Genomic DNA, 27,135 nt, shown 5'->3' with positions numbered 1-27,135 from the left:
TGCTATCCTGTCTATGGGATGGTGCATATAAAATATCCCTTGGTACTAATGGAAAAATTCCTAAATATTTGACATGCAATAGCCGATGATCAATAAATCAATGTGCTCTAGTGGTGTCGTTAAAACAAACGTTTTTATAATCTTGGAAACAAAGATCTGATAATTCAAGAATGTTGGATTTTTTTCACAGTTGAACATGTAAAACACTAAGATAAAACAAATTTATATTAATTTATTTTCTTTGCAGACAATTTCTTTGGACTTTGTGTTAATGGTGATATTGCAGATGTTTGAAAGAATTGTAAATAATGGAAATAAAACAAGAACACAATAAAATGGCCACAGGAATACACTGATATCAGCATTGCAAACATATCTGGAAGATGTTGTGGAGGTTTGCTAAACTTGGCCACAACTGTTAGAACTGCAACTCCCAACATTGATGCTGTGAACTGAAATATAAAACAATGATTTACAATCAGTTGTGTATCTTCCCTGAATCCGTATTTGTATTCAGATCATACCTGTTTATATAAATTTATGAAATCAATTTTACTATAACAAAATTGAAAACACTGATGAATAATATTTCACAATTTTAATTTTGTTTTAATTATTGTAATATTCATACAAAATCATGCAGAAATGAGGTAATACTAGTAGCAAGATGCTAATTATATTCACTGATGTTAATCTAATTTGTGAGGTGACATTTTCAAGGTTATTTACTCACCAGAACAATTGTGATGACTTTTTGGTACTGCTTGCTGCCTGTTTGCTTCATGTAGGCAATGGAGGCAATAAAGAACAGACAGGTCAGACTGACGTACGGACTGAACAAACCATCCTTGATTAATAGTGGTAACATGCTGAAAAATAAATACATAAAACACTGGCATCTTTTGAGTAAAGTTCACTACTAAAGCAGCTTATTTACAATGGCTAAATCAACTTTTTAAAATTTCTGTCAAGATTCGTTTTGATAAACGGAATAGCATTTGCAAATACTTGATGTGTGGTAACTATCATTTTACAGAATAAGAAGAAAGTAGCCAACACATGATTTCTCACTAACAGTAACAACGAGGGGTCTTTTGTGTATTTTCCTGCACAAAACTCGGACGTTGATAAACGAAAAATAAATCACAGACCAGGCATATAAATGACCATGTGAGGAAAACAATTTTCATTCAAATATTTATCCCAGAAGAAAACTAAATATGATTCATTTGCAGTTAAAAAAACCCCTAGCATTCCGAGTGCTGTCAAAGCAATACATGTCCATTACTGGGTCCAGAAAATTTATAAATCGCCATGAAAGTTAAATTTAATCTATAACAGTACATGATAAATCAATACCCAAAATTTCATATCTTCAGGCATTGGAAAAAAAAAAGTCAAGAAATTTCAGCTCAGTATCTTGGGAACTATATGTGGGACAGACAGAAGGATAGTGATAAAACCTGAAGTTGGATTGGTACGAAAATAAGGGAGATAACTCATGTCTTATGCATTTGGCAATTATCACTTGGCAAATAAAGTGACAAAGTTACTTCATGGATGTCTGATACCAATAAGTACATCCAAGATGTTCTGAAAAGTCAGTAACCAATTTATTATTTAACAAATTCACACTTCTTCGCAAAGAAGATTTTAATGATTAAAGGGGGACTTACGATTACCATACGGTTGCTTTGTGGAACGGCTGTGAAGTTTACAGTGCCAGTTGTAAAACTCCCCTAAAGTTGCTACAATTAACCTTGGCTACAATTCTTTTGTGGAACGGGGCCCAGATAGCTTGACATGGTGAAATACAGGAACAACAATCTCGGTCCAATATATAGTCGTAACCTCTTCACGGATGAAATTCTCTCAGCATCCCCTGCCCCCATACTCTGTATTAAGGTTTAATACCATTGTATATGGCGACCCATGATTTGATTTAAAAAACCCTGGTTGTAGTCCTGACAAATGTTGTCAGCACTTAAACGTGACTGTGGTTTATTTTACTTGTCCATATTTGACAAAACTCTTACTTTCTCAAATTTTGAAATAAAGACCAATTACACGAGAACACATTTGAGATGTTAAACATAAATCTTAGCATCATTAAATATTTAAAATAAACATTCTGATGCAATGTATATAATTTTTGTATTTAAATTATTATGTTTCCAGATGGGCAACCATAGGGATTTGAGTTGCCTGTTGTTATTTTCAATCACCAGGGATGATTGTGAGAAAATTTAGTTTGAACATGCGGGCATAACTCAATGTACATGACTCAACAGTGTATGGACACACTAGCACTCTGTAGTCCACCAGCAAACCAGGACAGACTATGCTTGTCCTGATTTAACAATTGATTGATCAACAAGCCGAGTCTGGGTAACATTCAGAACTGAAGGTTAACTATGCTGACTGTATATGGTAAGGGGGTATCCTAAAAACCAAAAACCTACATACACCAGTATGCACTTAACCCAGGTTAGCCATTTAAACATGCCCAACCTGGTCAGATGCAGTGGACTTCAGAAACAGAAGAAGTATTTTCAAATTGGTGTTTATCAAATCCTGAAAAAACACACGACGAGTGTATTGGATAGTTATTCAGAGAACACCAGTTCAATTACTCTTGTACCCAACAACTAAAATCAAATAATGTTTTACCTAAATGTTGAAAGAAGAAGAAACCAGGTACTGCCAAATTGATGAACTGGGAAAATAGCCATAACTGGCCTGAAAATGAACAACAAAATCAGTTACTGCTATGTATTTAGTTAACAGCAGCACATTTAATAAAAAGGTTGTTATTTTTAATATGCATTTGATGCTCAACACTAAAATGAAGGTAGTATTTTATATTTATTTAGTAATATTCACTTTAGCTAACAGTCGAGAAGGTTAGCATACTAATATAAGAGATTCCAATTTCATTAGTAACTAATATTGCATTATGAAGAAACAAATTGCCATTGCCCTACAATTGTAAACCTATATTGCAACCCTAACATGGATACTGAATGCTTGATTGGACAGTCAAAATTCGGTGAGAATTATATACTGAACAAAATAAGAAACTTCCGCTAACTTTGCTTGAACATAAATTGATGAAAACAAACCGGGGGAATAATTGTTATATATGCATTTAAAGAGTGTTCCATGATGCATCGTTTGGTGCAAAAATCATGGCCATAGGTTAACAGAAACTGGAAGAAATTTTGACCAAATGTGGTAGGGGTTAAAAATAAAAACACCCACATAATAACGGGTATGACCACTTCTTGAATTGACCACCGCAGTGCATCGCAGACGCATAGAATTGACTAAAGTGTTGATTTCTGCCTGTGGAATATTGTTCCATTCCTGAATGAGCGCTTGACGAAGTTCGTTGACGTTAGCGGGTGGGTTGGGACGACGCCTCAATCGTCTGTCCAGACTATCCCAGACATGCTCGATGGGGTTGAGATCAGGACTTTTAGCGGGCCAGTCATCAATGAAATCAATGTTATTTGTCCTAAGAAAATTTACAGTGTCTCTAGCTGTATGAGAGGTGTCATTATCATGCTGAAAAATCGAGATGTTGGCGTTGTTATGGAACAGAGGAATGACGTGATGAGCGAGAATGTTATCGCGGTAACATTGAGCATTTAAATTGCCATCAATGATGACTAGTGGTGAACGATAACCATGGGCAATGGCTGCCCAGACCATGACAGAACCCCCACCCCTGAAACGATCTCGTTCAAGAACACAACAGTCAGCATAGCGTTCATTTCTCCTACGGTAGACGCGCACTATGCCATCACCACGTAAAAAAAATCTGGATTCATCCGAAAAAAGAACGGTATTCCAGCGTTGCCGTATCCAATGAGTGTGTACACGTGCCCGATTTAGACGATGACGTTGCGTTGAAACGCATCCGACGTAAGGACGTCGTGCATGTAAACCGTTCTCCCGCAGACGATTACAAACAGTTTGCCCACTGATTCGGTTATTATGAAGCCCAGGTGTGTTAGCAGCAGTAGCAGTGGCAGTTTGGAATCGATTGCGCAAATGCGTGTTCATGATATAGCGGTCTTGACCAAGCGTTGTAACACGCGGACGTCTACGACGTGGCAAGTCGTTGGTGCTTCCTGTCGTTCGAAATCTTACGCGAAGATTTCGTATCGCTCGACTAGAACTCCCAACATGCCTTGCAACGTCTTCTGTCGACATGCCAGCATCAAGCATGCCAATCGCCCTTTCGCGTAAATTATTGGGTATTCTTGACATACTAAAAATGCTACAATGTAAAAAAAAAATAATTTGTTTACAAATTTTGAAGCGTTTCGACGATTAACAGTGCAAAAATAATCGATAAAATTCATGAATCCTGATAATACAGCTCAAGGTTAATAATATTACCTATATAATTTCATTACACAATGAATTCTTTAACACAACAAATACTATATGTACAAATCGGAAGTTGTTTTTTTTGTTCAGTATATTTAAAATTCCACAAATCATACAAAATTGGTTAGTGAAAATAATCCACTGTTGGTTTTCGGGCACTGCACAAACTGTGAGTACAGTGCACTAGGTACACGATACACTAACATCCACCATCTGCTCATACCATCTCCAGGTTGCAATCCAATCACAACCGAATTCTGTAGCACAAAAACACGTGAAAATAATATACAGACTAAAAATACCAATTTTACAATAATTTAATGTACATTTGAATGAAGAAAATTTTAAATGAATAAGATAACCAAAATATTCCTACAGAGTAACTAGCTATTTTGATCCACAGCTACTACCCACTTACATTGCAGCTAACAATACAGACTTTTCATGGACTTGGAATGAAAAGAGGAAAAACACTAGAGATGAGTTTATCTGAAATGAAACAAAGATAAAGACAAGAAAAGCAACTAAAACTAGATGAACATTCAAGCTGGTATCCTCTAACAATTTACCTATAATTGTATATGGGCACAGCACACAATAAAATGCTTTTCTTTGGTATGTGACGAAGCATATTAAATTTTGCATCTTCAGGGTTTAATTTCTAAAAAGGGTTTCTTTCAAGTCTAGTAGTTTGTTGTACAAATACAAACGTTTTGCTGTTGTACAGTTACAGGAATTTGATTTTATGATGTGACTAAAAAACCTAAATCTTATTCTTTGAAAATGACATCCTTACAAAAGACTGGAGAAAACTTGGAGTGTTTTCTCTTTTATAGATACATTACCTGTCCTCAAACAAGGGCACCTCCCCGACCCCCCCCCCCCCCCCCCCCCACGCAAGTGGTCTGGTCCGAACATCCCAACAGCCAATGGGATGGCCTAAATTCTTCTACTGCATACTGCTCTCTAGTTCCGGTCACATGACTGTAACTTCCTTCTTTTTCCCTGAGCGCATTGCACGGAGAACAGGAAGCGGGGAGGCCCGGGCGGGATAAAATCTTGAGGACAGGTAATGTATCTATAAAAGAGAAAACACTCCAAGTTTTCTCCATTTCTATAGCCATTACCTGTCCTCAAACAAGGGCAGCATTCAACAGATGGTGGTGGGTGCCGAGATCCGTAGATGCTTGTGATAACTCCCCAACCGGAAAGAGGCTGACTAGTGGAAGAATAAGGCCAACCTTGGTAAACCCTCCTCCTAGGGATGCCCGTCACAGACCAATGCAGGTGATGTTAGTAACAAGAATGGTGGCATCCGTCAGCAGTGGCAGGTACGGCTCCCAGAACAAGGACCAGGAGGCGGCTGCCACATCTCATGCTGGTTCTGACAGGTGGGAAGTCGTAGCCACCAGGGATGCAGGTGTTAGGTAACCCTCACGTATTGAAGTGTTATTTGTTTCAATAACAAGCGACAACCTAATGAGGTGCATCCGTCAGAACATTGAACAAAACAAGACCCCCGAGTGTTTTCTGTCTAGTACACCAAAGATCTGTTAGTTCAATAACGACAACCAATAACCACATGCAGTGCAGGGTAAAGGTTATCGAGACAAAAATTCCGGCACCAGTACGTGAACTGTGCAAAAGAACAAAAGTCTAAGCAATCCTCATCTGTCGATTCGATGGACATCTCGGTATGCAGCCCAGAATCAGACAGACATCAACGGCGACGAGGACGGCTTGTATTCAACAGAGTCTGTGCAGCAACAACCGGACCCAGATGATGGAAACCCTCAACGTCTTCTGTGGAGACATCCCTCAGATAATAGTTGGCGAAGATGGAGTCCGTAGCCCAGAAACAACCAGTGATAATGTGCTGAATGGGTGTGTTGCAGTGCAGGGACATCGTGGCAGCCAAGGCACGGAGTTCATGCGGATTAGAAGCAGACGGAGCAGGTAAACCCTCCTTCTGATAGGCGGTCAGGATAGAAGACCGGATCCAGGTGGCCACTGTGTTCTTGGTAATATCCCTCAACCGACTCTGGTTACAGGAGAGGAAAAGTCTTTTGTGATGTTGTCGAAAAGATCTGGTCCTCTCGATGTACTGGTGCAGGGCTCTAACAGGGCACAACGCCAAGTCTTCAACGTCCGCTGGACCAACGATAGAGGAGAGGGCCTGCACAACATACGAACGAGGCGCTTGGTCTGGTAACTGATTCTTTGCAACAAAGTTCATGAGTAACCCCAAGTTGACTGCACGCCGATCTTGGTGAAAACGTACCAAGTCTACATCAAGAGCATGGAGTTCTGAGACACGGGCAGCCGTGGCGAAACCGAGTAAAACACCGACTTCCGCTTCAAGTCTTGCAGGGAAGAGGATTCGATCGGCTCATAAGGTGCGGTCGATAACGCTCGTAACACCAGATTCAGGTCCCATCTTGGTGGCCGAAACCGGTGTACTTGATCTTCAAGGCGAAACCCTTTGAACATCTTATGGATCTCAGGAATACCCGATAACTTCGTTCCAGTAGTGACATCACGAACAGTAGCGATGAGCCAAACGTACCCAGCGATGGTAGACCCCTTCAATTGTAAAGTGGTCCGCAGATACAGCAAAAAATCAGCAAGACGAGGTATTTGAATCGTCTGAGGGTTGAGTTTTTGCCGGACACACCATCGGTGAAGACAAAGCCATCTGACGTTGTAAGCCGCAGTAGTAGATGATCTGTGCGCTTTCATAATGGCCGCCGTAGACTGTGAAGAAAAACCTTTCTTCCTCAAACTCTTGGAGATAAAGTCCAAGCGTGCAGTTGGAACAACTGCGGATGTGGATGGTATAGTCTTGACGTGGGATGCAGCAACAAATGATCCCAGTCTGGCAGCGATAAAGGATGTGGATCGGCAAGACGTATTAGATCTGGATACCACATCCTGGATGGCCACATCGGAGCAATGAGTAACAGGCGACAATGGTACAGCTGAAACCTCTGAAGCACCCTTGGAAGGAGGATTGGTGGAGGAAAAGCGTATGCGTCCATCTGTTCCCAGTTGATGGCCAATGCGTCGAGATCCAGAGCTTCGGGATCCGGCACCGGAGACACGTAAACCCTCAGCTGATGGTTGAATCGTGTGGCGAAAGGATCGATGTTTGGTGTGCAAAGTCTGTCGCACCCATTCCGTCGGATGTGGAGACAACGGCTGAGACAGTGTGTCGACTAGTACATTGGAAACCCCTGGAATATGGCGAGCCCGAAGTTGCAACGGAATCTCGTCAACCAGCTTGTAGAGACGATAAGTCAACTGCAGCAGACTGCTGGAGTGGGTTCCGCCCCGACGGTTGATATAAGCCACTGCGGTGGTACTGTCTGTGGCTACCATGAGAGAGGCGCCTGACAGCATCTCTCGCCAATGAAGGATGACGTAACTGCCAACATCTCCAACAGGCTGATGTGTAGATCGGCTTCATCTGGAAACCACAGCCACCAACAGGGACTGGACTGCAAGGCGACTGGTAACCGGATCAGCAAATCTGCGTTATTGTACTGAATGCATGGATTCAGAAACAAACTGGATACCGCGACCTCTAAGCATAAAATGTTGCGCCGACGTCAAAATTACTCTTGCAATGATACTTCATGAAACAGTAATAGAGTGATTCAGGAATCAAGACATCAGAAACAGTGACCCCGTGATACAGGCAAGAGCCAAGACAGCGTAGCAACTCGCTACGCTACATGCCCGATATACCTGGAAGTGAAGCAACGCAAAACAGCAACCGGCTAAAATCCACGGTCGTCACACCACCCGGTGCGAAACAGCAGCAGAGACCATCTAGACAGCATTGGTCACGAACTCTGGCGGTAACAACAGTGAACATCAATGAGTTGATAAGCCGCAATGAACCATAGGAAAACGGTGATGGTAAAACCCCCGTACCACGTGATGGCAACTGGATAACTTCCGGAACCAGTGGAAGTAGCGACTGTCTTGCATTGCCACCGGATATAGAGAACGATCTGCCGAATGTCGCTGAACCTTCCTCGAACAAGAGAATATCGGTGCACTGGATCTCAACACAAGTGACCGGACCAGTAGACTGTCTTCGTCACCAACCCGGAACGCTTGTAACGTCGAACCCCTTCACGGCAAAGAGCCGTATGTAGACCACAGGTCTGCCAAGATTACCGGCTTGTGCTGAAAGTCGAAAATGGATCGCTTCAGGCAAGTCGGTTGACGATAGTGTGCAATCGTAGTGCACATCGACGTCACGGAAGATATAACGTAGACCAACATCAAAATCGACAGCTGGAACAAGGCATATCCTCTGGCATCCTGCACATGAGGAGTTGTGGTCGCCATGTACATGTACGCTGAACTGAAGCCATCGACAGGACGTGCCAATCTGTAAGTTCTAGGAAGACGTCTGGTCCCGCTGGAAACAGCGTCATCCAAAGCCGGCGCCACACCGTTGAAGGATAGGTTGAAGACGGGAGACAATCAGTCACAGCCATGTGGGTCACTGCGTCCGGATCTTCTATAACGGAAGGTGCCGACGCATCATCTGGAAAATCAGTCAGTAACCTGGCACAGGCACTTCGATCCAATGTACTGGCTGCAATCGGAAACACGGACGGTCCCGTCAGGAGCCGGTGTAAACCCTGAACGCCGAATCAGCTGCCGACTGGTGTGGACGGTACGATGTACACGGACCGGCAGGAGCCGGTGGAACCCTGGACGCTGCACCACTTCGATCGATCACGGGACGACGGTACCGAACGGTGAGCCGATGACGCAATTTTCCAGTTCGTTACAGGGCTCTGTCTGCTTGCTGGAACAACGATCCGCACGGGCCGGTTACTGGTAGCCGTGTAAACCAACGGGGGGCCTGTGGCAGCCAACGATCGAATGCCGACATCTGCCGGTGGAACCTCCGTGGCGATCATCGAAACCGGACCCTTCTTGGCTGAAACAGGTGGATGGGCCAGCGGTGGTAGAATATCAGATATGACAGCCAGACAATGCCTCACTGACAGGTGGTCCGCCGCATCCAGATCTTCCAGCACCGCAAGAACCAATACATCATCAGAAAGTCACGTAGCACCCGTGAACAGGCCAGTCGCTCTGGTCATGGCCCGATGGAGATACCGGAGAACCGGACTGTGGGCGGTCCCATGTGGATACCAAGGAACGGATGACCACATCGTCGTTGGATGTGGCAAGGACGGCAACATGTCGTAGACGGCCGCCAAGCAATCCCTCATAGTCATATGGTCCGTAGAGTCAGGCTCTTCAATGACAGATGCCACAGGCACTTCATCACCAAAGTCTCGTAGAACTCGAGCACAGGCCAATCGATGTACCGTAATGGAAGCCGCCGGTTAACCGGACCGTGGATGGTCCCGTCTAGCCCTCGGAGGCCTTGGAAGCCACATCAACTGAAGGTTGGCGCTGATGATCTGTGGAACCCGTAGGGAGCCATACAGGTCATGTGGAACGGCTACGGTCCCGGCTCCGATGCGCCGAAGGGGACTTCCCCGCCGAAGATCGGTGAGCCTTGGAATCCGTGGAGTGTCTATCTGAATGAGCCGGCTTCTTAGAGGGCTGCGTAGAGACCGCAGGCCTGTCGTCCGAAGTCTTAGGTATCGGTGGAGCTGAAGAAGCCGCACCCCCTGAAGAGGGGACTGGAACCGGACCTGACCCCAAACCCGCCGGTTTGGGTAAGGTCGCCATTGACGCCATTGTTTCTTCCAGCATGGTCGGTAGAATTGAACGTAACACTTCCGCCACGGAGTCAGCAATCGAAGGCGAAGATTCCACCTTCTTGGTCCTCGAAGATTCCACCTTCTTGGTCCTCGCTGACACCACCTTCAGGTAAGCCGCGAACTCGACATCAGACAAGCCCGCACAAAGGTCGCATCTAGAAGTGTGGCCACACGAACACGACAACCTGGACATAAGTCGTGTGGGTCGCCGCCGGCACTAACTTCTTGCAGCATAACACGCTCGAACTAGTTGCCTGAACATTATCAGATATGATAATGGTAATTTTTCAATCTGTGAAAAGAAAGAAAAACCAACCATAACACAAATACAAAGCCGGTAAATAAAGATGCCATTTTGCAAATGGCGTCCGACACGACAACCGGCGATATAACAACATTCCATGTAATTAACACTTGGCAAGTCAAGCGAAATACGCCAAAGACATACGAAAGCTAACGAAAGCTAACAAAAATTAAGGTGAAAAACATTTCACCCAAACACAAAGCCAGTCAACACAGATGCCATTTTGCAAATGGCGTCCGACACGACAACCGGCAATATAAACAACATTTCAAGTAATTAAATGCTTGGAAAGTCAAGCGAAATACGCGAAAAAAACATACGAAAGCTAACTAAAACGAAGGTGAAAAACATTTCACCCAAACACGAATACAAAACCAAAGGTCTTATAAAAGTTGACTCCAAACAGAGCCAAGCAAAAGGACGTCCAGACCCTTTAGCGAAGAGAAAAAGAAGGAAGTTACAGTCATGTGACCGGAACTAGAGAGCAGTATGCAGTAGAAGAATTTTAGGCCATCCCATTGGCTGTTGGGATGTTCGGACCAGACCACTTGCGTGGGGGGGAGGTGCCCTTGTTTGAGGACAGGTAATGGCTATAGAAATGATCACTATAAGGACAAAAGTAAAAATATTTAAGCAGGTGGATCACCTTGGGACCTCAACATTTATCTGGTTTGGAGGGATTTTATTTAATTTAGAATGTGTTACACTATTAAATTACACCAAAATCAAAACTATTCTTATGTTTATGTCAGACACATGACAATTTGCTTTATCTTTCCTGTACATCCTATATTGCAGTGATTAATCATTTCAAAACTGTTTCCAGAAAATCTTTAACCAACTCACCAAAGCTAATTTGAAATTTTCAACAGTTGGCTTGACCAGCAGGTGTATTGATGAAGGCAACAGTAAGACAGCAGTCGATCCCAAACTGAAAGCACAATAAATGTATACATGTTGTCAATACAAATAATATAAGTTTGTTGAATTTTAAGTTAATAAAACGCTTCATCAGCCTTCCAGGACTAGTAGTTTAGGGGTTTAAATAAAACAGTACAACAACAAAAACATTATGGTTCTTCAACATTCTTGATGTTTTCATTCCATTAATGTGTACGCAGGCTGTCCTGAGCAGAGCACCAGACAAAGATTACTGGGATCATAAAAATAATGTGCTTTGGAAGCAGTTGCTTTTGTCAAATTTCCCTTTATTGGAACAAATGGATTTATTTGGGAATTATTTTATTTCTAAAATACTAACAGATTTAACTAATCCTTTCTGGAAAGACTGTTTGGAAGCATACGTAAAGAAAGTACCAGTCGACTCGTTTCAAGCCTTTATAACTGAACCCGTATTCTATAATGATAATATAAGAATTGCCAAGAAGTCAGTATTTTGGAAACACTGGATAGATGCTGGGTTTTTACAAATCTGTGATTTAATAAACAGAGATGGATCCTTTATGTCTTATGAAGAATTTTCCTACTCGAGTACAAAGGCTATTCCCTTTGTCGAATTTTTCGGCATTATTTCTTCTATTAGATTGTATCTGAAAAAATTGAGCATTAAAAAGGAAATGACAAACTTAGCCTTCAACCCTTGGATCAACGTGTTGCAATCTCCAGTCTGACATCAGTCAAGAAGGGTTCAAAAGCGATATATTTTGTGTTACTTAATTCTACTGCTCAATGGAAAGCTAAAGCAAAATGGGAAAATGAGTTCAATTGTGATACTGATTGGAATAAGATTTTCTTGCATCCCTTCAGGACCACCAGCAAAACCAAACTTAGGGGGTTTTAATTTAGACTCATACACTACCAATAGATTTATGTATAAAATTAATAAATCAGATAATGATAAATGCATTCTGTAGATCAACAACTGAGGATTTATACCATCTATTTTGGGATTGTCCTATTGTCAGTATCTTTTGGTCGCAACTTTTAAAATGGATTAAAACAAACTGTCTTCATGTTTGAGAATCTCAAATTAAATGCAGAATTCATTTTATTTGGTATACAAAAAACAACTAAAACAGATGTAGGTCTGGATTTTTTAATCTTGTTTTCCAAATTCTTTATTTATAAAAGCAAAGTGAAAAATATCTTGCCAAACAATGAACATTTAAAGAATGAATTGTACATAAGATACCAAATTGAAAAGTATTCTTACTTCACTAAATGTAGAAAAGCTGATTTCGATAAAAAATTGTCAAAATAAAAGAGTACAATATGAGAAGGTACAAACTTCTGAGGATCATCTGCATGAATAATATGTATATAATATACATGAGTATGCAAAGGCATGGGTGGAAACTGTCAATTGTAATATGTATATAATATACATGAGTATGCAAAAGCATGGGTGGAAACTGTCAATTATAATATGGGATTATGTGTGATTGACTGGATGTATGTTTGTCTTGTTACATGTGTGTCTGAAAAAAAAAAAAAAAAAATCTTTTTTAATTAATTCAGTTGCCAAATGTTCTATTCCCAGTGTTGGTGAGATTATTGTAAGGTGATGATTCAGGGCTCCCCAACCCTGACATGACCTATTTTCTGGGGATAATAAAGAAGTTGAAAAAAAAAAGAAGATTACTGGGATCTGTGTTGGTGAAGAAATCTTCTTCCACCACATGGGCTACTCTTTAATTAGCAACTAGGGATTCTTTTTATATATCATATAAATAAACTGCCTTCATGGGATGAATGAATTAATGTTCAATGAAAGAAATGTTTTATTTAACGGCGCACTCTACACATTTTATTCACGGTTATATGGTTAAAGACCACACAAATGTTGAGAGAGGAAACCCGCTGTCACCACTTCATGGACTACTCTCTTCAATTAGCAGCAAGGATTCTTTTATATGCACCATCCCACAGACAGGGTAGTACATACCACGGCCTTTGATATACCAGTCGTGGTGGCACTGGCTGGAACGAGAAATAGCCTAATGGGCCCACCAACGGGGATTTATCCCAAACTGACTGCACATTGAGTGAGTGCTTTACCACTGGGCTACCACTAAATGTTTAATGACACCCCAGCACCAAAACATACAGCTGCTATTGGGAGTCAGAAAAGGTAAGACAGCCTTCACAGAGGCAGAATAATATACACAAAATGTAGAACGCTGGTTGGTTATGTGCCTTACATCTCTCCATCAAGGCTTTTGGTGCACTCATTCTGTGTCTGGAACTGGTATTGGAATAAAACAATAACTGTAAACAATTACATATGTCAAACACATAATGTGTTTAAATGGTGATATACCTCTGGTCTGCCTTTTCATGTCTGAAACAACTAACTTGATAAAAAAAAAGATAACGACAACTGAAAAAATTTCTTGTATCTAGAAAACAAATATACTGCAGCTGAAGATAAAATGTAAAAATAAGAAAAACAAAACACAAACTGACATATAAAAAGCAATAAGAGTCAATCACTTACCACAAGTATACAAGTTTATCCACTGGTAAAAGCTTTTTCAGCTTTATCATCACCGATAAACTGCACCAGACATTAGCCACTTTGTCCTACATAAAAACAAAACAAAAGACAGTAAAGAGCAAAACAAATCTATTATGAACGTGCTCCATAAATTAAACTATAATGGTTAACAAAAAAAATATTTGTAGCAAACATCACATCCCCAACATTTTTCAACTTGATAAAATAAAATAAAAAATCACAAAATTAGCAAACCTGGTGTTTCTAAGTTCTTCAAATCCTTGTTTATATGTAATTACATTTAGTTTTTTCCAGAAATATATTGATTCACTGACCGAATGACTAATTCACTGGTTATATTTTATATATTCATTACCTCATATAATCCACGTCCGAATGGAAAAAGACGTTTGACAACAGCCTGAGCTGTGTTGAGATCTTGTAAGAATGGAAGCCAGCAGACACCAAATGTAATAAGTACTACAAGTACCAGCATTGAAAACTTGAGATAGCTGAAATACAAAAACACTTTCATATTAAACTTGTTAACACTTGTTATTCTTTTCTTTCTAATAGTTAAAAAGATAATAATAGTGGCCATTAGATACCATTTATCTCACGAGTTGTTTTAAAATGTTTCAAACGAGCAAAAGTGAGTTTGATACATTTTTAAACAACAGGTTGTGAGATAAATCGTATCTAACGGACATGAATGTATTATTCTATTTCTTACATATCCTCAAAAACCAGGTTTGAAGCAAATTTTAACAACTTTTTCGACAATTACACATTAATTTGGCTTTGATCTGGAGGGAACAAATGCATAATCTTTACAATTCTGAAAGCACAATTTCAACAGGTAAAATCTCATAAATGAACCTAAGAGAATTGATAATGAACAGGGTAAGCAAGTTTACCCTTTGGTGGGACTGCTGGTAAAGCATGAGCCAAGCAAGTAGGAGAAGAAAGGCAAAGCGTGATACAGCTCCATCTGTTTGTAGTTGAGGGCCAGACAGAACAAGATGGCTGCCCACAGATCCTGGTTCCTCACAATACAGGCCATTCCAAGTAGAGCAGCCCCAAGACTGACGCTGTTGTATCTGGTCAGTTAAGGAGTAATGTGTTTCACAAACTCAATCATACAACATAAGAATATACATTGGCAATTTATGAACATCCATGTATTCATAACAGAAGGCCAGGTTTTTGTAGCTCCCACAATGTGGGAAAGTGAACAGGGTAAGATAATTACATTGTATAAAATATTCTGTACACAGCCATGTCCAATGTATTGGCACTTCCAGTAATGTGGCTCTTGGTATTTTGCATAAGAACACTTAGAAAGTTGTCATGTTTTTCAGTGTTTTTTCAGAAAATTAAAGCTCAATTCCTTTTTCAATGGTTAATCCACTGATGGAAATCAAGTGTTAACATATGTATTGTTAACAGTGCGATTAATAATTATACTCAAAGGCAAAAGTTATTGTGGCATGGATTGTTTGGAGTAATAAATTTATGAATGGATTTATGGATGTAAACCAGAGAAAATGTGCATGAAACAGCTCAAAGAAATGCAACCAAACAGTTGTTGCAGCGATTGCATGCTTTGTGCAAGAAACATGGAATATTCGGTATAAATGCTGTCCAGTGTTCACCATAAAAGGCCAGACATTCAGTTGCAAATCATTGTCACTCTGTGCAGCCTTCAGAAGTCCAGAAGTCAGAAAAACACCATTAGTGAACTGTTTGAAACAATTTCGTCATGCCACGCCACAGTGAAAATGACAGATGGCGAGTCAAAGAGATGCTTGAATCTGGTACCTCGCAGCGTGACGTAGCATGTCAATTCAACATCCACAGAAACACCATATGGTACTTATGGCAACGACATCAACAAAACAACCAGGTCAGGGACCGTCCCTGTAGCAGCCGACCTCCCGTGACAACCCCTCGCCAAGACACATGGATCCGAACCACGCATCTGCGAAACAGGTTCCAGCCAGCAACCCTCACAGCCCGTACCATCTCTTTCTCCAGCGTCATGTGTGATCGTTCATTTTTAGAGTAAATGTTTTAACAAAAACAAAACCAAAAAACAAAAGTTATAAAATAATCCTGGGACACCAGTGTAGCTTATATTGGCTAAAAGTTGACTGGGCCAAATCTACTGTACAGATTCACCAAACATGGAAATCATGTTAGATACATTGATGCACACTTTTATAAACATTACAGTTATGCACAATTTTAAAATGTTTATTTACTACAGACATAAAAAAAATTGTAATACCCCTATATATTTCAGATTATGCACTGCTTCTTTGGTGAGAAATACATTTTACTATGTAATTCAGTGTTCACAGAAAATGATCTTTGAATGCTTAGATGTGCCAATACACCGGACAGTACTATACTAAAACAAATAAAATTGTCATCCCACTGGTTTTAATGCTAGGAAGGATACTGGAAATGTCCATGATCAATAAGGATTAATCCAGGATACAGCAGCATGGTCAGTACACCACCAAGCTAAAAAGAAAAATATAAGATTAACAGAAGATATCAATGCTATATGACAGCTAGCAATCATATAACATGACATAAGATAAAAACATGTAAAGCAAGGTATAGAAATGCAGCAAACTCATGATCCTATTCCTATATATGAAGTTTCATGAAAATTGATGAGAAATAATGTTGCTGCAGCAGTGATGTTGTTGTGTCACGTATGTACAAGCAAGACGCTATATCCCCCTCAACAACACATTGCAAAGGAATAAGAAATATAGATGTATCTTCGTATGTGTTCAGGGGGCGGAATGTAGCCCAGTGGTAAAGCACTCGCTTGATGCATGGTTGGTCTGGGATCGATCTCCGTCGGTGACCGCATTGGCCTATTTCTCGCTCCAGCCAGTGCACCACGAATGGTATATCAAAGGCTGTGGTATGTGCTATCCTGTCTATGGGAGTGTGCATATAAAAGATCACTTCCTACTAACAGAAAAATGTAGTGGGTTTCCTTTCTTAGATTATATGTCAAAATTACCAAATGTTTGACATCCAATAGCCGATGATTAATAAATCAATGTGCTCTAGAGGTGTCGTTAAACAAAGCAAACTTCTTTTTTTTGGTACCTTTTCTGATTTTAATAGTCTCCAATGAGATATCCAGTAGAATAAAACAGCTGGGATAAAAACCACAAGATCTGCAATGATTACTGGAAAATAGAAATTACAATTTAAACAATTATTATATTTAACATGGGCTGACCATTTAAATTTTGAGCTAGTCATTTCAAATAAATACTGGGTTACAAAATGTGAAGTCATAATTGCTACCATTGCAGACGAGTATCACAACACATCAAATCTGGTTTTTTGACATTCATGTGATTTGTTTTGTGTAACAAAGATTGCACTTTTATGTAACCTAATCTGAATAGATCATAACAAAAGATTTAAAACTGGATTATCTATTCTAAATCTTTCTTATTTTACAATTATACTATAAATATGATTCATTGTTGTTTGTAAATAAAATAAAATCTGTACATTGGTACATGGATTTTACCTGAGTACCTCATGAATAGTTTATGCTGTTCGCTTTCAAATCCACGAGACTTGTTTAAAGCCACCCAGTCAGGGTTCACATACCTTGACCTATAATAAATTGAATCAAATTAATCAACAGATTTCAATGAAACGACAAAGAAATCATCCCCAATAAAAAATATTTTCCTTAATTGATGGCATGTAGTGATAAAACTATACTTATTAAGTTAAAATGTCATGGACAATTTTAAATGTTTCATTCATTATTCGATATGTACTGACCACCATTTTGCTCAATCTAAATTAATAATTCAAGCAATCGAAAGATGGATCATACACAATTGCTATAACTGAAGGTTTTTTTTCTTAAAGGGACATTTGCTGTTAATCTTTTTTAAACCCATCATACAAACTGGCCTGCTAGTTTGTTACTTAGATATCTGTAGTGTTACTTTAAAAATCTATTTCATGTCTAGCTGGCTGTACTTACAATAAGCCACAAAGGTAACTGTGGTAGGCAGTCAAAGGGGGGTAATCAAGGCCCCAATAGAGCAAATCATTGTTTGTAGTGTTTTTATACCTACAAAAATAAATTTAAGGCATTAGTAAAAAAGAAAAGAAAAAGTAAACTACTTTACAAATAAGCACATGATCACACACAACACTTATTTATTGTAGTATACATGTGTATGTCAGAATATGTACTTTTACATCTGCTCCACTAATCTGCTCAAATCCCCTCCCACCTAGATCCTATACATTGTACATGCATGTATAGTAGTTTATTAACAGTTTTCAATTTACATATACACACATTTTATCATTAATTTTAAACCATAAAGTATATCTAGTTACTGCCTCAAAGTACAGGTAGCCATGTTATACTAAATTTGTGATTTATACATCGATACATTCACAAAAATTTAAGAAACACAACTCATGATAGATCATATACATGCAGTTTGAAATGCACATATCAATTTCTTTCATCTCTGCCATGATCCAGATTTTTCCACCATGACATAATTTTCTGCATTTTTATTTAGTAAAAATCAGTGAAAATTAAATAAATCATATAATAGTATAATAATAAGGTACACGTCTACCATTCAGATGAAGGCAGATTTATCGTAATTTCCATCCAGTGTCTTTGTGCTTCATAATCACCAAACATAGGAGCTTTACCCGCACCTGCAACCACAAAAATAAACTAATTAAGTCAATTGAAATTATACACTTATTAGTGAATTCAATAAAAAAAAAACCCAGTCTGGGATTTTTTTTATAGACTGCCTGTCATTTTTAAAGACAGTGAATACACTGTACCCCAAGGCACTAACTTTAATGATAACTTGTATTAGGGGAGTGTAGTAGATGGTTACAAATGCCTCTTAAAAATGACAGAAGTAACCACTGAACACTCAAAACTGGTGTCAGACTAAGCCTACAGCTAAAGCTAATGGGAAAATGACAGGCGTGTGGCATGGATGGCCACAAGAGACAAGGATCTGTGAGGTGGACAGCAAAAGAAGTTGAAAATAGGAGCTGTCATTCGGGAAGAAATAAGATGGAATTCGAAGAAAAAAAGGAAACGGGGCAGTGGGATAGAATTTTTTTTTTTTTTTTTTAAAAGAGCACCCTCCCTGTATAAATACAGTACATATACCTTACTCATGTGACATGTCTCACCCACACTCTGTCTCAAATGAACTTTTACATGTCTAATTTCTTGCCATGAAGGAATATTGCTGGGAAAAGTACAACAGGGGTGAGTGTGGAGTACATCTCCATACTTTTTGTGAAGAGGAAATGAAAGACATGTTTCTTTAAAGACACTTCAGTACTCTTTCAACTATGGTTATTTACTGTCCAACATATAGACTAGTTATTTCGATGCCCGTCTACAGTATACTGGTGACATGGGAGACATGCTTCTACTTATTATAAACTACTCCAACTGAATAAGAGGAAGGAATTCCTTTACATATATGTATATCTTTAATGTCCAATACAATAAAACTAAATGTCTGTGACATTAAATTGAATTTAGATGTTACATTTAATGTTAATCTTTTAGACACAGTGCTTAATGATCCTTAAAGGTAGACTAAACTCCAACAAGAGCCTTATGTGTTGGAAAGATGCATACCCGGACCACCAACACATACTGACACTGTCACATGTCATATTTATGTATGCGTTACTTTTGTTGACGGGCATTCTAAATAAGTGAATTTGATTTGTATGCTTGACTTTTGTTGTGTGGTGTAGTATGTTGCACGGGCAGTGTGTGGATGAGCAGTGGAAGACACGGGAACATGGTGTATTGTTTTGGGATGGGCAATTCATGGAAAGCACGTACTAACTGTGTCAGGGAAATGTGTAAATATAGAAAGAATTATTAGGTGTTGGGCAGAGTTATCATTTTCATTGAGGAAGGTGCTCCTGTATTTCTCACGGTGTTAAGACATAAGTTTTGATTCTTATTACTTAGATTGTTGTAAATGACTTTGTGAATATTAGATACCGTATTTGTGCAACAATGATTATGTATAGTTATAATTTGTTAAATGTTGGGCAATGCATGTACACGTTTATAGTGATATTTGTTTGTAAATAATTTGGTACATGTATATAAAATACGGGATTGTAGAATGCAATACATGCAATGCATTTTATATTGTTACAGCGGGTGTTCCCAGGTGTAGAATCCTGAGGTTGGGGTGGAGACTAAACCCTTGGATTGATATGAGTGGACTCATATGGTTGGATTCCCAAGGTTGGATTGGCCAGAGGTTGGATTGCCGAGGTTGGATTCCCGCGATTGGACTCCTGCGATTGGACTCCATGAGGTTGGATTCATGAGGTTGGATTCATGAGGTCGGAATCGGGAGGTGTATACGAACAACCAGGGTGGTGTGGATTGGAGACGTGGTCTCTATAAAATTCCGTAGTTGTTTTGATATTTATATTTGGAACGTTTGTAACAACATTGAGTAATTTTCATTTCGGAAATTGTTCTAGAACAAACTGTGCACATTCAAGTACTGTGATTATGTTTATTTTGGGGGGGTTTTCAACATGGGGTTGGATTGATGGATGAATGGGACGAATGAGATGGGTGGTGAGTGATTGTGGGGGTTTGGTGTGCGTGGTATATATATACTTAACTCCAAAAGAAACGCGAATACGTAGATTGGAGGTTTTGAGTGCACTCATTGAAATACGTCCCAAAGTTCTTAAAATAATCGTTTCTATGAAAAACTTAAACAATTCGTAAAGATGAGATTTCATGTTATTGACATGTTAAAAATCGAGGTCGCATTGTCATTTGAAATGTCAAGGCCATGGCGCTTCTTCAATGGCGTCACATGCCACTCAAACATGTCCACTAATAGCGGGTGTGTCCGCCATTGCTGGCCATGACCGCCGCACACCTCCTACCCATGGAGAGGAAGAGGTTCCTGATGAAGGCCCTGGGCACGTTGTTGTAGGTGTCCACGACGGCCTGGCGGAGCTGCTGCTGTGTCACCACGGGAGCAGGGCGTTGGTTCATCATGCGCTGAACCTCGTCCCACAAGTGCTCGATGGGGTTCAGATCCGGGCTTAAAGCTGGCCAGTCCATTGTGATGATGTTGTGCTGTGCCAGGAATACCTGGGTGGCCCGTGCCGTGTGTGGCCTGGCGTTGTCGTGCTGGTAAACCATCTGACGGTGACCCGCGAAAAAAGGCACCACCACAGGCGTGAGCACTTCGTCGATGTAGCGCTGTGCTGTGACGCCCCTGCCGCGTCCTCGGCCGTTGTTGTCGAAGATGACAGGTTGTACACGACGTCCCCAGGATATGGCACCCCACAGCATGACGGAAGGCCCTCCCCAACGGTCCCTCTCCATAACACACGCATCTGTGAAGTGCTCACCTCGACGCCTCCACACCCTCATACGACCGTCGGCCCTATCTAAGCAGTAGCGGCTTTCGTCGGAGAAGACGATGTTCTGCCACTGTCGGTTCCGCCACTGTCGATGCAGAACAGTCCAGTTGTGTCGTGCAAGGCGGTGTCGCTGTGTGAGACGTTGTCCAATGTACGGTCGACGACAGTTCAGATGGATGGTGATCAGACGACGTCGTACCGTGGTGTAGGAAACGGGGCGGTTGTGGGTTCCCACTGTCTGCCGGGCTGTTGTGGTGGCTGGTACGAACCGATCACGCATGTGAGTTCGGACGATGTAACGGTCCTGGCGCTGTGACGTCACTCTGGGACGGCCGCTACGTGGACGGTCGACGACGTTGTTGTTCTGTAGAAATCGGTCTATGAGACGGTAGATTGTCGAGACATGGACACCGAAAGCACGTGCAACCTGCCTGGCATCCATTCCGGCCTCCAAATTCCCCAAAGCTCTATGTCTGGAATCAGCGTTAAGTCGTGGCATCGTTGTATCGCTACTCGTAAAATGAGTTGAACATTGCTGTCTGGCGTTTCTTTTATACCCAGGCCTGGTAGTGTTTCACGTGCAATTCGCATCTTTCATGATCCACCCGTTTTGCATTCCAGATCGATTTTGGTCGTCAATTTCAGCACGTGCGTGACGTCACACTGTACTCGTTTTTTTCATGCGTTATGTGGAATTGGATACGCTGACAAGATGGCTATTGGTCAACTTAATCGATTTGTACATAGTTTATTCAAATGTGGGTTTTTTAATATTTTAAAATTTTCGCGTTTCTTTTGGAGTTAAGTATATATATATATATATATATATATATATAGTTGTTGTTTTTTTGTATTAAATATATATAATATTTCATTTTTGTTGGGTTATCTTTTCCATAATCTTTGGTACGTGACAGAAACTTTAACAAATGAAAAATACGTAATTTTAGAGTTAATAAAAAACTATGATTATTCCTGCTAACTGGAGCCAGCCATTTTGTTTCATTTTTGTGACGTCCGGTGGTATAGCTTGGGGCGAAGTGACGTCAGCTCCGTCCAACTTCTCCATGCACAGTGTAAACAAACGCTCTAATTTATGACAAGGCGCTTCGCTTTCATCAGCCTGACTTGTAAAACAACATAAATGACTTGATAGTATATAGAGGATACTCCCCAAGTGTCTTGTGATATCATAATTTATCAGCACGAGTTGATAAAAGTATGAAATCCGAGGCTTGCCGAGTATTTAATACTTTTATCAACCAGTGCTGATAAATTATAATATTACAAGACACGAGGGGGGTATTCTTTTTATCATCCATTATCATTCTTTTCATTTGCAACGGTTGTAAACAATGTCAGTAATGTAGGTTGAATGTCAGCGGTAGACTCGTTAACTAGCAGAACAGCAGTGGCGTGACATCACTAATGATAGGTTTAGCACTGAAACAAATACAGTGACGTAACAAAATATTGTCTGTTGATTAAAATTTGACCAATCAAGATTATAAGAAGCAATATCTCCTGCGGAGATATCGCAAATTATAGTGCCAGCAATATCTCCTACAAAAGCCTTTAATGGATGATAAAATAAAGTATTTAACTAAATATATTTCAATTTGCATCAATATAATGAAACGAAGTTATAGTATTTTTTCTTTTAAAAAATCCAAAGAAAAAATGCATATTATTAGGCCTATTGGTAGGATATGTTCAAGCAAAAATGACCACTCACGATACCCAAGTGATAATTTTCTTTTCTTTGGGACTATGTAGTAACGTAATTGGTCAGTTTTGTGATTTTAGATGGGAAAGTCTACTTAATCAAGGGTTTTACAGAATTACTTACAGTAATAAAGCAGGACGGCTGATAACTCCATTACGATTTGAGTTTAGCACACAATACCCTGTGATCTTAATAAAAGAGGCACGTCTTTTTAGTGTGTCTAGACACAGTGTCTGGGGACCGTCTAAATATACACTTGCCAATCAAGAACCACAGGTACAGGCCACGGAAAGAAAAGATCAATTAACCAAGAAAACATTCCAACTATTATTTCAGTACGTGGGTTAATTTATGTACAAAATATAATACAGTTATTTCAACACTTTGACAATGGTGGTTTATTTCGTATTGAAAAATAAACCACATATACACATTTCTGTGTTACTGGGATGGATATTATTACAGAACATTGCAATGCATCCGCAAAAATCAGGTATGTTTTGTTTCTTCAGTTCGAAGACTCATTCCTGACGTGACACGTTAGGTATTACATAACCACCAGCTCGCCAGATGGTACAAAATGGCTGCGCCCGTTATATATAATAGCCGTCACATTTTACCATTTTATTAATTAACTATACGATTATACTTGTTGATATTAAGCAATAATGTGTATTATGTATCGTTGAATATGCATACCAGTCCAAAAGCCTTGCTTTAGCATTCCTTTAAGAAATTAACAGGTTTTAAAATAAGCTCTCTAGCTTTGACACAACATATCAACAGAACGGTTTGAGGACACTACCTAACCTACAGTAGATAGGGTGAATGCTGGTTAACTAACTCGCCCCAGCAGAACTTTGGACAATTTGCTCCAGACTGTTTTGTCAACTTGCCCCCCCCCCCCCCCCCCCCAAAGTTACCAGCTTGCATGGGCAGTGTTTAGTCAACTCACCCCATTCCCATTTTATTGTCCAAAACTTTGCTTGCCACAGTCTAAAGTCTGAACCACATTGTTAATAACTACAATAAATTACTGGATAACATGGTTATCATTTAGTATGTGGAATCTATGTCATAGTAATGTTTTTTCCATGATTTCTGTCTGGACAAAACGTGAGGAACATCTAACAGTAATTAAAGGTAAGAGAGTAATTTATTGTAGTTGTTAACAATGTTTTACGGACTTTAGACCCCCTGAACAATTTCTGCAAACATAATGCTAATCTATAGTTTGGTTCTGTATTTTGTTTCAACTCATAAATATAATTGGCTAACGATGGTATATTAGCATTTACAAATTTAAGGAATTACAATGAAAAAAGCCTACTAAAAGTTATTTGTAGGCTATTTTCTTAATTAGTGTACAAATGAGATTGATGACAGTCTTGGGGGCAAAGCACAAATCAGTTAACACCGCAGACGTTATTACTGCAGTCTTGTTATTGCTGCCCTAGTATTTGAGTAATGACAAGGATTTTACATGCTTCAAACACATGGGGTTGGTTGACTTAGTAGCACCAACTTATTTGTGCCGGTCAGGTTACAGCAGACAAAAGCAGTTTAATAATTGCTCATTGCTTGTTTCACTACTATGATAGTTCACACCTTTGAAAATGTAACAGTAAATGTTCTGGCATGAAAATGTATAAATATACTGCAGAACTTTCCATCACACTAGTAGACGTTCATTTTTAATGATACTGTCATTATGGACAGTAAAGTGGGAGTTGACTAAATACTGGGGTGAGTTGGTAACATTTGGGGAATAAATAGTATAGGGAGTCCTGACCAAACACTGCAGCCATGTGGTTTTGGCGCGAGTTGACCTGCTCCCAACATGCCAATCTTGTAAGCTCTAGTGGACTACCACTGAATTAAAGTTTGTTTTTGTTTAATGATACGACTAGAGCACATTGATTAATTAATCATCGGTTAAGTATTGGATGTCAAACATTTGGTAATTCTGATACTTATTGTGTACGAAGCCAAAACAAGGGTGCGAAAAGTGACTGTTGTCGACCTTAGTCATCAAAGGAAACCCACATTTTTTTCTAATGTAACAAGGGATCTTTTATATGCACTTTCCCACAGACAGGAAAGTACGGGGCCTTTGACCAGTTGTGATGCACTGGTTGGACCGAAAAAAACGCAATTAGTTTAACTTGAATGGATCCACCGAAGCAACGGTCTGACTATTTACCCCAAGATACCCCAAAACACCACCAAGACACCACCTAGATACCCCAACACTCCTTAAATATTTGTTAAAATTAATTAAAATGTACTATTTTATCAAATATTTAGTGGAAAATGATGTAAAAGAATTAATTTTAAGCCTTAATGACAGCTGATTGCTAAGGGAGATAATCGACTATTTACCCCAAGACACACACAATACCCCCAAAACATACACGATACCCCATATACCCCCAGGCATTAAAATGTAGATAATTTGTTATTTTTAAAAGAGGTACACGTTTTCTTGCTGTTGTTGGTTTATACATACATGTATGGATGTAAAGGTATTTCATGTCAAACATAGGATTGTAGTGGTATTAGAGCAGAAATCTTTGCCAACTTTTTGGTTGTCGGCAATTGCCAAAAAAATACATAGCTTGGTCTCTGACTGTAATGAGATCGTATTTATGTCCAAATGTCCGTCTAGCTCTGTTACAGAGTACTCGGGCTAGGGGTAAATAGTCGGACCCTGAAGCAAGCACTCAATCGACTGAGCTAAATGCCGCCCCACCACTGCACTACATCTCTCTACAACCCTGCGCAATGACACAGGTTTAATAAAGAAAAGAATTGTGAAAAAGGTTTATGCATATAGTAAATCAAGGAAACTTTTGACTTCAAACTGTACATAGACGTAAGGGAAATAACTTCCAGAAAGCGGAAGCTGTAGATTTACTTACCAGAGTAACTGTTCAGTGAGATACACCATCGAAGCAAAATTGAAATAATTGTTAAAATACACAGCTTAATAAACATGCTTTATAGTTATACACTAGTTCACAAGTTAACCATGACAGTTAAAAAAAAACCCCAAAAGAACTACTCATTTGTTGCTAATGTTTCTTAACAGCAGTTAGTGGATTTTATTATTTTCAAGCAAAAAGAGTTCCTTACAAAAGGTCCTGATTAGGTTAGGAAATAACGTACAATGAATACGTTTTGTGTAAACCGCAGTAATCGTATATAGATTTTTAAAACATTATACAGTATATATATATATATATATATATATATATATATTTGTGTATGAAAATAATTTCTGATGGAGCTATGGGTGTTAATTATTAATATAACCTATAAAAATGAAAGCATTTCTCATTTGGCATCTGTGAAATGTCATTGGTTTGTTTTGTTTGAAAGCACCTTTGATCTTAGTATCTTACCCGTGGTTTATCCCAGTTAGACCACGGGCGTGGTTAAAGGGACATTCCCGAGTTTGCTGCATTGTAAGATGTTTCCGACTAACAAAATATTTCTACGATTAAACTTTCATATTAAATATATTTTCTTGTTTAGAATATCAGTGTCTGTATATTCAATGTGTTTCTGATCGTCTTAATATTTATAAGAATCCCAAACTGGATTTCGTCTTTAAATAATTTCGTACGTACGAAAAAATATGTTTTAGGAAATAAAGTGAAATTTAACCTAGTACAAATATTAGAACGATCAGAAACACATTTAATATACAGCCACTAATATTTTATATGCAGAAAAATATATTTGATATGTAATTACACTCGTTAAAAAGTCTATGTTAGTCGATAACATCTTAAAACTTGCAGCAAACTCAGGAATGTCCCTTTAACCTAGGTAAATTGGAACATTGTTTTAAAAAGTAACACTTTCACTGATATTTTTGTTTTGTTTTGTTTTGTTCAGCTGATAGCTATTGTGTGTGGGCAATTTTATTGAGTTTTTCGTCTCTCGTGGTCGTGAGGAAAATATCTATCGTGTTTGATATTTTTGGCTTTGCGGGGCATAA

At 39.4% G+C, this 27,135-nt stretch overlaps 1 protein-coding gene across 1 annotated transcript; it reads right to left on the bottom strand.

Annotated features, from left to right (window-relative positions):
• Nucleotides 1-217: 217 nt before the first annotated feature.
• LOC121376193 (dolichyl pyrophosphate Man9GlcNAc2 alpha-1,3-glucosyltransferase-like) lies at nt 218-26,255 on the bottom strand. The gene is made up of 14 exons (XM_041504011.1): nt 26,051-26,255; nt 18,580-18,664; nt 17,964-18,053; nt 17,493-17,581; nt 17,057-17,139; nt 16,386-16,450; nt 14,839-15,021; nt 14,298-14,433; nt 13,922-14,007; nt 11,311-11,395; nt 4,817-4,887; nt 2,671-2,739; nt 734-869; nt 218-452 (listed from the first exon to the last, which is right to left on the bottom strand). The coding sequence occupies exons 1-14, from the start codon at nt 26,124-26,126 to the stop codon at nt 228-230; spliced, it is 1,479 nt and encodes a 492-aa protein (XP_041359945.1). The 5' UTR covers nt 26,127-26,255; the 3' UTR covers nt 218-227.
• Between the last annotated feature and the right edge of the window lie 880 nt (nt 26,256-27,135).

This window comes from Gigantopelta aegis, chromosome 6, assembly GCF_016097555.1.
Source record: "Gigantopelta aegis isolate Gae_Host chromosome 6, Gae_host_genome, whole genome shotgun sequence".
Classification (NCBI taxonomy): domain Eukaryota; kingdom Metazoa; phylum Mollusca; class Gastropoda; order Neomphalida; family Peltospiridae; genus Gigantopelta; species Gigantopelta aegis.
The sequence above is the reverse complement of the archived record's forward strand: the minus strand, read 5'-3'. Positions and strand labels throughout refer to the sequence as shown.